Raw genomic sequence first — 14,421 nt, 5'->3', positions numbered from 1 at the left:
CTGGATAGCAGGGTAGTGCTATTAACTCTTTTGAGGAACCTCCATACTGTTTTCCAGAGTGGCTGCACCAGTTTGCTTTCCCATCAACAGTGTAAGAGGGTTCCCCTTTCTCTTGATGGAATGTCTTCTGTGTGCTTAGCAATGTTGTAGGTGCATTCTAAACATATTTTATCTGGCTGTCTCCAAAACCCCAACATTTAAACTCTGAATTGTCCTTTAAATGCAACCTGCTTTTTTGCTGCCCTTTGTTATAAACAAAACACACTAAAAGGATTCAAAGCCAATGCTCTTACTTGCCGTGCTACTGTTATGGTGCCCGGTGTATCATCAGTGCTGAGTAACAGTGGTCTGTTTGGAGTCACGTTAACCTCTACAGGTGCGCGAGGCGGTATAGGCAGGGGAGAAGGGAGACAGAGACAACGGCTGCTGTGAAAGATCTGGGCTAGAACTAGAGCAGAGGGATGCAGCTTTGGGAGCTTGCCTTCAGGGAGAGGATATAGTTAGTACTGGCAAGTAGGGAGCCAGTCAGTGCATTTTTAGTGATTTGTGTTTAGTAGATGCAAGAGTAAAAAATATATATAGCATGATTCTTTTTATTTTTTGAACACGTGTTTTGTTACTGCACAAACTATACCGTGACAACAACAAAAAACTTTAAATAAAAAAACATTACTCAGTATTCATTTACCCTTAACAAAAACCAGTTTTCATTTTTCTCCTCCATTCTTCATCCTGTATGTGTATATATTTTACTTTATTTATGACTCATGACCCTGAGATCAGGACCTGAGCTGAAATAAGAATCGGATGCTTAATGGATTGATTGAGCCACTCACTCACACTTAATATACTTTTTTATAATCACATGTATTTGATGTTGCATCATATGCTTTTCCCATATATAGTTACATATTTATACAAACTTTCACAATTTTATATAAATGATTATTTATTTTTTAAATGATTATGTTTATATAATTTATATACTTAGTTATTTCACTATGTTTATGCTCCCCAGTTTAGAGTAGATTGTTCCTAGTTGTGTGGTTAAACTGTTCAAATTACTTATTACTTCCTGTTTCGAAGTGGCAGTGTAGAGATGTCATTTCCTTCATTTTTTTAGAATTACCTCAAAGCAGTTAAGGAAAATGAGAAACAGGTAGTCATTTTCCATCCTTGATGAAACTAAGAAAGGTCTATGGTCTGGAACCACAGTATATGAGGGAGGGCTGCCAAACCCACTAAAAGTCAAAGGAGTATGGAAAGGTACCACAAGAGGAGTCTTAGGGCTACAGAGTTTTAGAGGAAGTCACCAGAGTCTACTTCTCTAAGATTGCTGGCATACCCTGAGGGGTGAGACTGAGGTCCCCAAGGGACCAAATGTGTCCAGTAATAACGGAAGCTTTCCTGGAGACATGCTAGTATGAAAGCGAAGTCAGCTAGGGAGGCTGAAGGGAGTAATCACAGAGACAAGCCATTTTTGTAAAAGTGGCATTTAAGAAGACCAGGATAAAGGGAGAAAACTTGTGTGTTGAACAACTCTGAGGCTGCGGATCTTGGTTGCCTAAGATGAGGAAAAGACTAAAGAGCTCAGTCTTGCAAACCACGCTGTATCACAAGAATTCTTGCTGGCCTGACTGGTTGCCCTGGCCTCTCGCCCACATAAACTTCCTTCAATTAGCTGGTTTGGTAAGAACTCACATTCAGAAATGGCTCACAATCAGGAAGGAACCAGCACAGGATCTGTACAACGGAACTGCGAGAAAAAAAAGGGAGAGGAAAACAAGAACAAATTACAGATGAAGAATAGTCACCAGAAACCATTTATTGCAGAGACATGAAGATTATGACCAAACATGTCGCATTAAAAAACAAACATAATAAGCATTTGCCAGCATAGAAGATTAATTCAAAGCAGGAGTATAAGAAGGTGTATGTATACCATCTTCAAGGACACACTGGAAGGTAACGAAGGAAATGAAACAGGCATTGGCAGAACTTAGACAATAAATAGAAGTAAAAGATACGACCTAACAGAAATCATGACAATGTCAGAAGCAACACGCAGAAGATTAGAATCTGCAGAAGGCACAGAATGAGAAATATTGGACTGATAAAAGTAAACAAAATAAAATGAAATTAGTACAGTTAAAATAGTCGAGAGAAACTGACAGCTGATGAAGACAACAGCAAACATGCATAATTTGTCCCAAAAAAAGAGAACCAAAACAAACCAGGGAAAATCATGTTCAAAGATATAATTCAAGAAAACTCCCTGCAATGGAGCCTGCTTCTCCCTCTGCCTGTGTCTCTGCCTCTCTCTCTCTGTGTGTCTCTCATGAATAAATAAATAAAATCTTTAAAAAGAAAAAGAAAAATGAAAGATGAATCTGAACAGGGCACAGTGGCTCCAGGAAAACGTGGCGTATACCTCATTAGCTGGGTATAGTTCTGAAATTGCTGGGCGTCAACAGTAAGAAACCCCTGGACATCCAAACAGAAGATCTTACTATGAGAGAATCAGTCTGGCATCCAACTTTTCCATGGTAACATTTAATGCTTAAAGACCTGGAATGATGCCTGCGGAAGACTCACATAAGAGAATGTGGTTTATGTATTTTACTCCAGTCATTCCATCATGTATAAAAAGCACCATACAAATTGTTTTGATTCTGAGAAATACATATTTTTTAAGAACACCTGAAGAGATTCGTAGAGGGAAAACTTTATCCAGCTGAAAAAGAAAAGGCAAAACAGTGGCAGAAAGACTATCCATGAGGTGCAAACATATTTAACTGTAGAACTAGCACCAAAAAGTTACAGAACAAAGTATATATGATGTAAACATTGTAGTAACACCTAGCAATGTAATTACTATGAAGTAGTAACAGAATAACAGTGTAATAATAAGTTAGAGAGGAAAGAAAAGAAGGTAGAAGACGGTGGAGGAACCTATTTATTTTTATAGATAGAAGCCAAGTTTCATTTCAAACTGAAGTCAATGGGCACCTGGGTGGCTTAGACAGTTAAACATCTAATCTCAGCTCAGGTCTTGATCTCAGAGTTATGAGTTCCAGCCCCACCTGGGACTCCATGCTGGGTGTGGAGCCTACTTAAAAGTCAATCAAATACTCAAGAAACATATATAGTGTATATAAAAGAAAATTCCAAAAAGAATTATCAAGTTCAAATTGGGTAGCGGAGAGCTGTAAATTTCATGAGATCGTCATTATTTTAGAAACTCAGTAGATGCTCTCCAAAAAAGTAGAGAATTAAATTATCCTTCAAAGTTATAAAAGTAACTCGTAGAACAAAAAACATAAACCTTCCAAATTTAAAGACACACACACAGACCATATAATAAAGGATTTGTTCTAAAAAAGTAACAAAAAATATGATACAAAATGTATTAACACAAATATGTCAAAATATTTTTGTGTAATTGTTTTACTCACTTGATAAAAACTCTACCACAAAGAAAAATGCAAATCACATACTATATTCATAAGGTGCTTCTAGAACAAAGTTCCTTAGAAGGACTGTAGACCAGAGGTGGATAAGGACTTGCTGAAGTATTTCCCTAAAAGGCGGGGGCGGGGGGGAGTCTCAGAAAGTGTTAAATGAAGCAAAGAAGGACAATTTTTCAGCGATAAACATGCTAACCACAGGACTACCCATGTGTCAGATAACTTGCCAATATTTATAAAGCAAAAGCCACAGGAAATAAAAGAAGAAACAGAAACATATTAATACTGGTTTTAATTCTTTCTAAAAAAAAAAAGCAAATGGTCAAAAATAAAAATATAGACAACCTAAGAAAAATAATGAATAAGAGATCTAATCTATAAATATCTAAAGACAGAATGTTCTTTTCAAATATCCATAGAAAATTAACTAAGACATTGATATATTAAAACATTGGGAAAATCTCAGATCCAGAAATACAGACTGTATCCAAAAATACAGAATTTCTTTATCACAACTTGGCTTGATCCTGACTTTGGGGATAATGGTCACAGACTCACATTATACTTTTAATTTATTCATCCATTTAAATAAAATCTAAAGATAACTTTTAAAAAAGGTCACTTTCTAGAAATCTAAAAATATTTCAAAGCTTTTTGGTCACGGGAAATTAAAACTGAATTTATAGAAATTATAAATGAAATCTAGAAAATTATGAAAACCATATTTCAGGACTAGGAAATACAACTTAGAGCAATATTCAGAAGAATTTGTAGTCTTAACTATTACATTAGGAAATCTAAATGAATAAACGAATTCCACTTACAAAGTTGGAAAGTAAAAATCTAGGGGGAGAAAGAAGGATAAAAGGTAAAAGGAGACATTGATCAACCAGAAAGCAGGAAAATAATAAATGAATGGTTATTTGGGGAGTGAAAAATATGGGTAACGATGAGGTAGGAAATACAAATAACCAAAATAAAAACTAACAGAGAAATACAGAGATCATGAAATGTCCTAGCAGAGAAATAACTACAGAGACCATAAAATAGGAAAGAGCCACACAAGTCTATTTTGTTTGACTCAGTGCAAGTTGGATAAAGGCATGAAACGTGATTTTCTAGAATACAAATTATCAGAACTGGCCCCAGAAAATATAATTATTTTTGCAGATGTTTTAGAGAAAACTTGCTAAAGAGCTATCCATCCTACACCCCCTTAAGAACAGACCCCATTGATTTTATGGAGGAATTTTACCAAACTCTTAGCCAAAATATTCCAGTTCTAATTCAGCCATTCTAGAACACCAAAGAGAAAACTTCCAAATTATTTTTATAATCAGGTATAACATACCAAAACTAAGGATCCGAATGTAACTACAGTCAATTTTCCTTAATTCTCAGCAGTTCTATTCTACAAGCCACTGAGAACACTGAATTAGAGAATACTGTGAACCATTACTCCTGGGGTAGTACGGTTTTGTGTGTGTGTGTGTGTGTGTGTGTGTGTGTGTGTGTGTGTGTGTATCACATAGATCTTAAATTCTAAAAACTCTTCCTGGTAGTTTCTATTTTCTTTATTTTACAAAATGAGGTTCAGGATTGTTAAGTGACTTGCCCAAGGCTACGCCACTAAGAGGCACCAGAGTTGAATTCAGACCCCATCCATCTGGTCCCAGAGCTGGGGCTTCAGTGGGTGTGTTGCACTGCCCCTTACTGTAGTCACCTTCTGATCATTTCTGTGTGAGTGCTGGAACAAGAGGCAGAGCACAGCTGGGAACAGTGCACATTAGGGAACGGAAATTTTCGCTGCTCCGCACATGGCCGCAAAAGCACAGCAATTATTAATTTTGTCAATTTTGTTGTTACAAATTTTAGCTAGTAAGCAGATTTGCAAACCAGAAATCTGAATAATGAGAATCAATTGCATATAATCTAGATAATATAAAAAAAAACGAAGCTTAGAGACTAATCCAACATACATATATATTGAACCAAAAATTCTAGTTAATACTAATAAAGAGAATCTAGTTGCATATCAAAAGTATAATGTACCATGAAAAAGTCATTTTTATGCCAGGAAACTAAAGGAAGTTGTTGGGAAATCTAGTGATATACTTGTTTGATATGTCAGTACTTCAGAAGATGCAAAAAAGGTATTTGAAAAAAACTCTAACATCATTTCCTTGTAACATATGTAACTTAAAATTAAGAATAGACCAGATGAGCCCATTACATCACTGGAATAAAAGACAAAAACCATGTGATTATCTCAGAAGACACAGAAAAAGCAGTTGACAGGGGGATCCCTGGGTGGCTCGGTGGTTTGGCGCCTGCCTTCGGCCCAGGGCGTGATCCTGGAGTCACAGGATCGAGTCCCACGTCAGGCTCCCTGCGTGGAGCCTGCTTCTCCCTCTGCCTTTCTCTCTGTATCTCTCATGAGTAAATAAAATCTTTAAAAAAAAAAAAAAAGGTTGGCCGAATTCAGCAACTCTTCACAATAAAAAACACTCAACAGACTAGAAGTAGAGAACTTGAGCCTCCTAAAGGGCATCTGCCCCAAATCCCACAGCTAACATCATATTTAATGGTGATAAATTGAAAGCTTTCCCCCTCAGATTAGGAACAAGACAAGGATGTCTGTTCTAGCCACTTCTATTCAACATTCTACTAGAGGTCCTAGTCAGGGTAATTAGGCAAGAAAATGAAACAGAAGGCTCCAAATTGGCGAGGAAGAAGTAAAACTGTCTCTGTGATAACATGATCTTCTATATAGAATCCACTAAAAAAACTATTAGAATTAATAAATGGGTTTGTCAAGACTTCAGGATACAAGATCAATATACAAAAACTAATTACTATAGTTGTATATAGTAGCAATGAGCAAACCAAAAATGAAATTAAAATAGAGTCATTTACGGTAGCAACAAAAGCATAGGATACTTTGAGCAAAAGAAGTCAAAACTTAAACCATGTTCATGAATTGGAAGACAGTATTAAGATGGCAAGTTGGTGTTCAGATTCAACGTGATCCCCCTCAAAATCCCAGGGATGTTTTTGCAGAAATTGACAAGCTGACCTTAAAATTAATATGGAAACTGAAAGGACCCAGAATAGCCAACGCAGTTTTGAAAAAGAAGAACAAAGTTGGAAGACTCACACTTCCTGATTTCAAAATTCACTATAAGGATACAGTAATCAAGACAGTGAGTACTGGCATGAGGATAGATGAAGTAGAATTGAGAGTCCAGAAATAAACCCTTACATTTATGTTCAGTTGATTTTTCAACAAAGATACCAAGACAATTAAATGAAGAAAGAATAGTCTGCAACAAAGGATCTGGGGATAACTGGATATTCATGAGCAAAAGAAGGAAATTGGATCCTTTTCTCATGTATACACAGATTAACTCAAAGTGGATCAGAGACCTAAATGTAACTATGAAGCTTCTAGAAGAAAACATGAATAAATCATTATGGCTTTGGGTTAGGCTAAGCCATCCTAGATACAACACCAAAAGCACAAATGATTAAAGAAAAATAATTAAATTGGACTTCCTCAAAATTAGAAAGTTTTGTGCTCTGAAGCATACAATCAATAAAACGAAAAGACATCACTTAGAATGGGAGAAAATATTTATAAATCATATGCCATGTAAGGGATTTGAATCTAGAATCTACAGAGAACCATAACTCAATAATACAGCTCAATTTTTTTTTAATGAACAAAGGACTTTGATAGATATTTTTCCAGAGATGAACTACAGATGGGCAAAAAGCCCATGAAAAGATGCTCAGCATCTTTAGCCTGTCAGGGAAATTCTAATCAAAACCACGATGAAATAACACTTCACATCCACTGGCAAGGCTGTAATAAAAAGAAATGTAATAACAAGTGTTGACAAGGGTGTGGAGAAATTGGAACCCTTCTACACTGCTGATGGGAATGTAGAATGTGCAAACACTTTGGGGAATGGTCTAGCAGGCCCTCAGACAGCGAAACATAGTTATCGTATGATCTTAGCAATTCTACTCCTAAGGAAATACGCAAGGAAAATGAGAAAACACCCACACAAAAACTTGCACATGAATATTCATAACCGCATTTTTCATAATAGCCAAAAAGGGGAAACAACCCTAATGTCAAATAATGACTGAATGGATGAGTAAAATGTGGCATATTCATAGAATGGACTATTATTTGGCAGTTTTGCAGAGAATTAATGATACGTGCTACGTTAGAGGAGCCTTGAAAACACGCTAAGGGAAAGAAACAGGTACAAAGGACCACGTATTGTATCATTTCATTAATACGAAACGCCTGGGATAGTCAATCTAAAGAGATAGAAAGTAGATTAGTGATTGCCCAGGGCTAGAAAGCATGAGGGATTTCCAGGGTGACAACTCAGAGGTGTGGTGTTCCTTTTTAGGGGGAATAGTCTAAAATTGATTCTAGTGATGCACGCATAACTTTCTGAATATAGTAAAAGCCAATGACGTATTCTTTAAATGGGTGAATTGTATAGTATGTGAATTCTGTCTCAGTAAAACTTAAAAAAAAAATAGATACATCCTTTTCTTAAATATAGCATGCATACATTTCAGACCAAATGCTAAGACCTTACCCATTAGGGAAACACTAGAACAGTGCTATCTAGTAGAACTTTCTATGAGGATGAAAAGTTCATCGTGCTATGTTCATGCTCTAGCCATTAGCTAAATGTGTTCAGGAACTGAGAAGCTACGTTTTTCATTTTAAGTAAGTCGTTGGCACACATGGCTAGAGGCATCATGGCATTAGAAGCATATCCCAAACCAAAGATGCCTGTTAGCGCTGTTTAACATGGCTTTGGAGGTACCGGCAACGTAAACATGAGAAGTAAAAAGAACAATTGAAAAGGAGGAGGTCACATTATTGGCAGATCACGTCGTTACATACCTGGAAACCATAAGAATAATCTGAAAAGAATTATTACAAGTAGTAGGAAAACTCAGAAAGTAGCAGAGACTGAATCCAAAATTAAATACACAGACCCCTAAATATTTTATTTTTAAAATGTGTCAAAGTGAAACTAATAGGGAAGGAAGACCTCAAATGTGCTTTTTAAAAAGTGCTCCCTGGCAGTCCCAGTCCACTTCCTTTGTCTGTTTACCCCCCCAGCTCTCCCGGGGTGATTAACCCTTTCTTCCCTCTTTTCTCCCCGCCAGAACGTCCCCAGTGTTGACTGTCAGCTGTGCGTTGCTTCCCATTTCACTGCAGAGGGGAACCCGCTGCCCTCCTAGGTCCTGTTCCCTCTGGTGGGGTCCTGTTCGTTGAGCTGACAAAAGACAGATTAAGAAAGAAGCAGACAAATGTAATACTAGTTCTATGTGACACTAGAACCTTCAGAAGGAAATGGAGACCTGCAGAAATGGTTAAACCCGCGCGTTTTTATACTAGATTTGACCAAGAGTAGGAAGCTGAATAATATAATAGGACCAAAAGGTATGAGCTAGGGGTGGTCCAGCGGGGCGAGCTTAGCAAGGCCTGTTGGTTCAGGCTCCTGTCCTGCCCCTCATCCCCGGAGATAAGGATGGTCTTTCCTCCTGGTGTGGGGAGTACAGCTTTCACAAGAGTCTTAGGACCTGCTTCAGGGGAGAGGTCAGAGGGTCCTTCCTGCACCTGCCACTTCTCGAATCCCTTCGGCTTCAAACATCCCCAATGCCAACGTGCCATATTAGGAGGTAGCGGATCCTGAGTCCTGTCGTCTGAGGAGGGGAAGCAAGCTGAAGAGACCTTCCTCGTGCACCCACCCCCCGTCTGCGGGGACGTGTGCCGACTTGGCCCCGCGGGTGTGGACCCTCTCCCCTGCCTTCTCCCAAATTACATCACTCCAGCAGTTGGGTCTGTATTGCCTTCTCCCGTGGCAGGTGGGGGGGGGGGCTGTTAGAGCCCCACTTTCCCTTTCAGCCACTGTCCCGTTGTTCTCCTCTTCCCACGCAGATGCCTAGAGTTTGTGGGCCGGGAGCCTCTGTCCCCCCCTTCCCGTGCCCTGTCTTGAGCCCACCCCGGTCAGGCTTCGGCACAAAGTTCTGGCTAATGTCACGATGCCCTCCAGGTTGCTGGATTTAGTGGTCCTTGCCCGGTCCTCGTCTTCCTCGGGCTCTGCGGCTTTCCCTGCCCCCGGGACACGTGTTCTGGATTCACTCCTACCTCCGCAGCTGATTCTTTGGCTCCTTTGCAGGCTCCTCCTCAGCCTTCTGACTTCTCGTTGGCAGAGGACCCGGGACTTGGCTCTGTTCTTCTGTCTGCGTTGAGAGCAATCTTTAAATACCGTCTCTGTGCTGATGGCACCCAGATGTCTCTCCCCTGCCCGCACCGCTCCCCTCAACTCCAGACTTGCATTCCCCACCTCCTGGGCCGCCTGAGTTCTGGTGGCCGGTGGGCACTTCGGACTTAACACCCGCCACCCCAGGCCCCTGACCGGCCCTGCCCTCCGGTGCTCCTCCGTGTGGCTCCATCTCTGTGACTTGCAGCTTCATCCTCCAGTGGCTCGGGGTTTCTGCCCTCGCACGGTCCTGGTCCCCAAGGCCCACCTTATAACCTCAGGTCACGGTATCTAGAACGTGATGGCCTCTCACATCCTTAATCCCCACCTGGCTTATTGCGGCAGCTCCCTCCTGCTCCGGATCCTTCACAGCCCGCCTCTGCGTGTCTGAAGCCACACTCTGACCTCCCCCCTCCACGCCTGCACACACACCTAGCTCAGAGTACAAGCCTGCAGTCCTTGTCACCTGCCAGCGCCCGGTGTCTGAGCCCACGTCACCTCTCAGACTACCCAGCCCTCCGGTGCCCTGACCCTCCTTGCTCCCTCCAGCTCGACCACACTGCCTTCCTCGTGGTTCTCCAGGGTGTATGTTGGCTGCCCTGTCTGGTGAGCAGGCTCTTCTGCAGGTGGCTCACTGCCTCGCCTCCTCAGATCTCTGTTCAGTTGTCCCTGCGTTGATCCGGCCTTACCCCCTCACCTGCAAGATCACAGCACCACCCATCCCTCACCACCCCCTTCTCTGCCTTACTTCTCATATTCTGCTTGTTTGCCAGACGAGCAAATTCATCCCTCACTTCTACATTATAAATTCTGTGAAGACAGAGATCTGTGTCTCTTTTGTTCCCCGCTGGGTCTCCTAGCAGGAGAATGCTTGTCACTTTCTGGTCATTATCTGTCTGTTGAATGAATGAATGAATGAATGAATGAATGGGAAGATAGAGGAAATAGACCAGTGAGAAGCACAGAATCCACTGGGGCTGGGTTAATAGTTCAGGCAAAAGGCTCTTCCTTCCTTCTAATTGATACCTTTCCTTGAATTGTCATTTTCCTTTTTAAAAAATGCATTATTCCTTCTCATTGAAACATAAACCCCTTGGGATCAAAGACCAAAGTTTCACACCTTTGATTCCCCAGCAAATAAATGTTGAGTGATAAGGAAAGATCATTCTCATTTGGCTAAAAAAGCACTCCTGTCACTCAGTTTTTACCAATCTTGTACAATTTACGGTAGTATTTTCACTGTTATTGTCACATTTGCTTGGTATCACAGACTTTGCATATCTTCTCACTGAATGCTCTTGCTAAGTAAGCAAAGACTCTTTAGAATAAAGAGGGTGAACCCGTGAAGCGGGGACTGTGGTGGTACCAGGACTGGTGGTGGCTTCTGTGCGAGCCCAGTGGGTGCACGGTCTCTTCAGCAGCCGTCTAACCTCCCACATGCTGCTTGGCAGCTCTCACCCATCAAGGCATTAATCAAGTCTAGGGCAAGAATCATTCCATTCCAACAGATGGACAGGAATCTAACCAGACCATAAACCACGTATGCGCCATAAATGTGTTTGCTAAGGGCATGATTCCCAGTACAAAGCTTCAAGAACAGCTGTCTTATCGTGAGCTACTGTTCCTTGGTGAGATGATTTGTTACCTAATTCTGAGGCAGATTACATGTATAAAGTCAATCTTTCCATGGCTTCCCCGCCACCAGCAGCCTAGTTATTTTGGGTGAAGCTTTTGTAAACAGAAGTTACTTACATGAGATTTAAAAAAAAAAAGTAATGAGAGGTTTCCTTTGGCGGTTTTGATGTCATTTGTCTACAAGGGGTTGTTATGTTTTGTGTGTTTCTAGGGGATGCAAATTATTAATTGTGAGCAGTCATTTTTTTATAACGCTTTTTCCTTTCAGTACTTCTGTTAATGCACTATATAAACTACTACTTAAATATAACTACTTACTTTTTAGCTGTACGGTTCCGTAAAGACACAATGCTTTCATCTATTTCTTTCTGTCATTATCTTCAGAAGAGATGTTTTCATTCTCCCAACATTGCTTTCCCTGTGGAACCGATGCAAATTAAAATATGAAGTATTTGTTCATTTTGCATTCTTTAGAGGGTAACTTCTATTGGTGTACATTTTCACTGGCACAATCCACCAGGCAAAGTATAAATTGCTGTAAAACTGGAAAAGTGTTTGAATGAGTAAAGCAGATGTTCTCTTAGCATGAAGCAGATGTAAAACTTGCAAGTGTCTGTCTAATAAAGTATAGCATTTGGTTCCATACAGCTGGTGCCAAGATTACCAATTAATCATGTTTGAATGCTTTTTTACTAATTAGGACCCCCTCTGTTCTTTACACATTCCGGGTATATTAAAGAGAGGGGTGGAGCACCAAAGCTTTCTACCTTTGTACCTTTTATTCCCCATCTTTATGAGGTCAGTCTTCTTTTATCCTTAGAACTGCGTTGGATATGAAGCCCCCCTTCATGTGAATGATTGATCTGGCTCTCTAGTTTGATTTGGGGATACGGGTTTGACATTAGAATATTCCATTGAAGACAGCCGTACTTTGAACACTTTAAGGCAGCTGGAGAGAAGAAAAGGAATGTAATTAGACTTAATGGGGGTTTTTTTCCTTATTTGCATGAACAAAAGCTAACATTTGCTCAGTTAACGTCTATTCACAGCCTCTGTGGCTACTTGACCAAGTAGGAGTGGGAACATTGTAGAAGCAAGTGATACCAGTTTAGTTTTATGTTATGAAAAGCATTAGAGCAGTTTTTCTCAGAAATTAAAGATGAATGGATTAACATGACTGTTAAGAATTGCCTTTACCACTGTGAAAGATACAGCACAAAACAGTAGCAAATGCAAAAGCTAAAAGAGCCCTGTTGCTGTATGTTGTCCTTTTTATTAGCAAGCGTGCTAATGAAAGTAAACCTCAGAACCTGGCTGGGCCTTTCTTCCATGTTTGATTTCCCCAAGATAAGCCTGTTCCCCATGGAAGGCAGCTCATTATGTAAGGTTTGCTACTCTGCTCCTCCCTCCAGGTTTTTTTTTTTTTTTAAAGAGTTAACAATGATAAAACATAAGTTTGTTTCTCAAGGTCAATAATTGGGTATTTATACTCAAATAACCGAGTACTTCTTCAGTGCTTCATTCATGAGTCAACTCATGGTACTTTTTTTTTAAAGGATAGGAGAAATATTTAAACAGTAGAAGCAATACATGAAAAAAAAAAAAAGAAGCAATACATGAAATAATTTCAGGCCTGAAGGTAAATAGCATGAGTGGTTCTTTTCATGAAATGTTTATTACAGTTTGAAAAATAGTTGGAGGTAGGAAAAATAACAAAGGTATATTAAAAGAAGCTTATCCCATAGAACATACTGTATTTCGTGTTTTATCATCTTCTCCCAGTAAGGTTGGGTTTATGGAAGCGGGATCTGCTATGGTAGGAAAAACAGAGATGGAAATACACATTAGACAGTGCGTGCCAGATTCTAGAGCCTGGCTTTTTGAACACTGGGGTAAAAGAATCTGTAATGACAGAAATGATCATTTTCATTCATTTATACTGTTTTATAAATATATGAAATACAGTATCTAAGAATATTAACATGATTATTCCAGAATGTCTTCCCCATCCTCACCACCAATTGCCTCCAGATTTAGTTAATGATTTAACTTTTAAATTTCATAAAAGCGTCTTAACAACCAAATTGACTAGTGGCTGTCACTTTAAATTCTCAGTTCTTCTAAAATTGAATACTTACTTAAAAGTAGTTTAATATTTCTTGTATCCATTTGCCTACAGGAGCACCTTTCCACGAGATGACCCTTGTCAATATAAAATTCACATGTAAAAGGTCTGCCCCATTTCACTAAGAATACCTTACAGTCTTGAATAAACCAAATTATTAATCTTATATAATACCATTAGCTTTTAGGTAGGTGTCTAATGCAATTATAGTTCTTTTCATTTAGAAGTTTTTTTTTATACTGTCCCTATTTTGATTCTCACTAGTATTACATAAGACTGGTGGCATTTTTTTTTTAAGTTTTAATTTGTGTGAAATAAAAGAAGATCGTTAACTGTGAAACATCAGCGTAAATGGAACTAGTTGTCTCCATTTTGTAAAACGGTTTGTTATGGAAAAATCTTAAACATCCACATAAGTAGAGAGAATCACATAATATAAACTGTAAATCCCATCCAGCTTCAACGATGACCAGCCTCCTATTGTTCTGGATGGCCAAGATTTCATAAGACATGTTTTGAGAGGTTTTTGGGTTTTTTTTTTTTTCCTTTGAAGTTGTAGTTCTGGATCCTGTTTCTGCTGTGACAATAGATGTTTTAAAAAAACAAGAAACAAAACAAAACACAAAACGAGGTCATGTAAACCCAGTAGACCTAACTTTATTTCAGGAAGTGGAGCGAGAAATCTCATTCAGAACAGAATGTGGACTGTATTACTCCTACTACAAGCAAATGCTGCAGGCTCCAACGCTCATGCAAGGTAATTACAGCAAAGAGCTTTGCAGGGACCTGCTTCGTCCTTCTCAGTTATTTCCGCCAAGCCTACTTGTGCACTAAAGCATCTCAGATGCTTTACAGAACTTGTGTACTTTGTCTTTAAACTCGTGTAGTG

The 14,421-nt window shown here is 39.5% G+C and overlaps 1 protein-coding gene across 6 annotated transcripts in view; it reads left to right on the top strand.

Annotated features, from left to right (window-relative positions):
• DPY19L3 (dpy-19 like C-mannosyltransferase 3) overlaps nt 1-14,421 on the top strand; it is a 69,287-nt gene that overhangs the window by 10,273 nt on the left and 44,593 nt on the right. For all 6 annotated transcript variants that reach the window (XM_055310108.1, XM_055310110.1, XM_055310109.1 and 3 more), the window contains one exon: nt 14,199-14,289. In XM_055310108.1, the coding sequence (XP_055166083.1) occupies nt 14,199-14,289 (91 nt within the window). The remainder of the gene's footprint in view (nt 1-14,198; nt 14,290-14,421) is intronic.

Source organism: Nyctereutes procyonoides, unplaced genomic scaffold (genome assembly GCF_905146905.1).
Source record: "Nyctereutes procyonoides isolate TBG_1078 unplaced genomic scaffold, NYPRO_anot_genome, whole genome shotgun sequence".
Lineage (NCBI taxonomy): Eukaryota > Metazoa > Chordata > Mammalia > Carnivora > Canidae > Nyctereutes > Nyctereutes procyonoides.
This window is presented reverse-complemented; position numbering and strand designations above follow the sequence as displayed.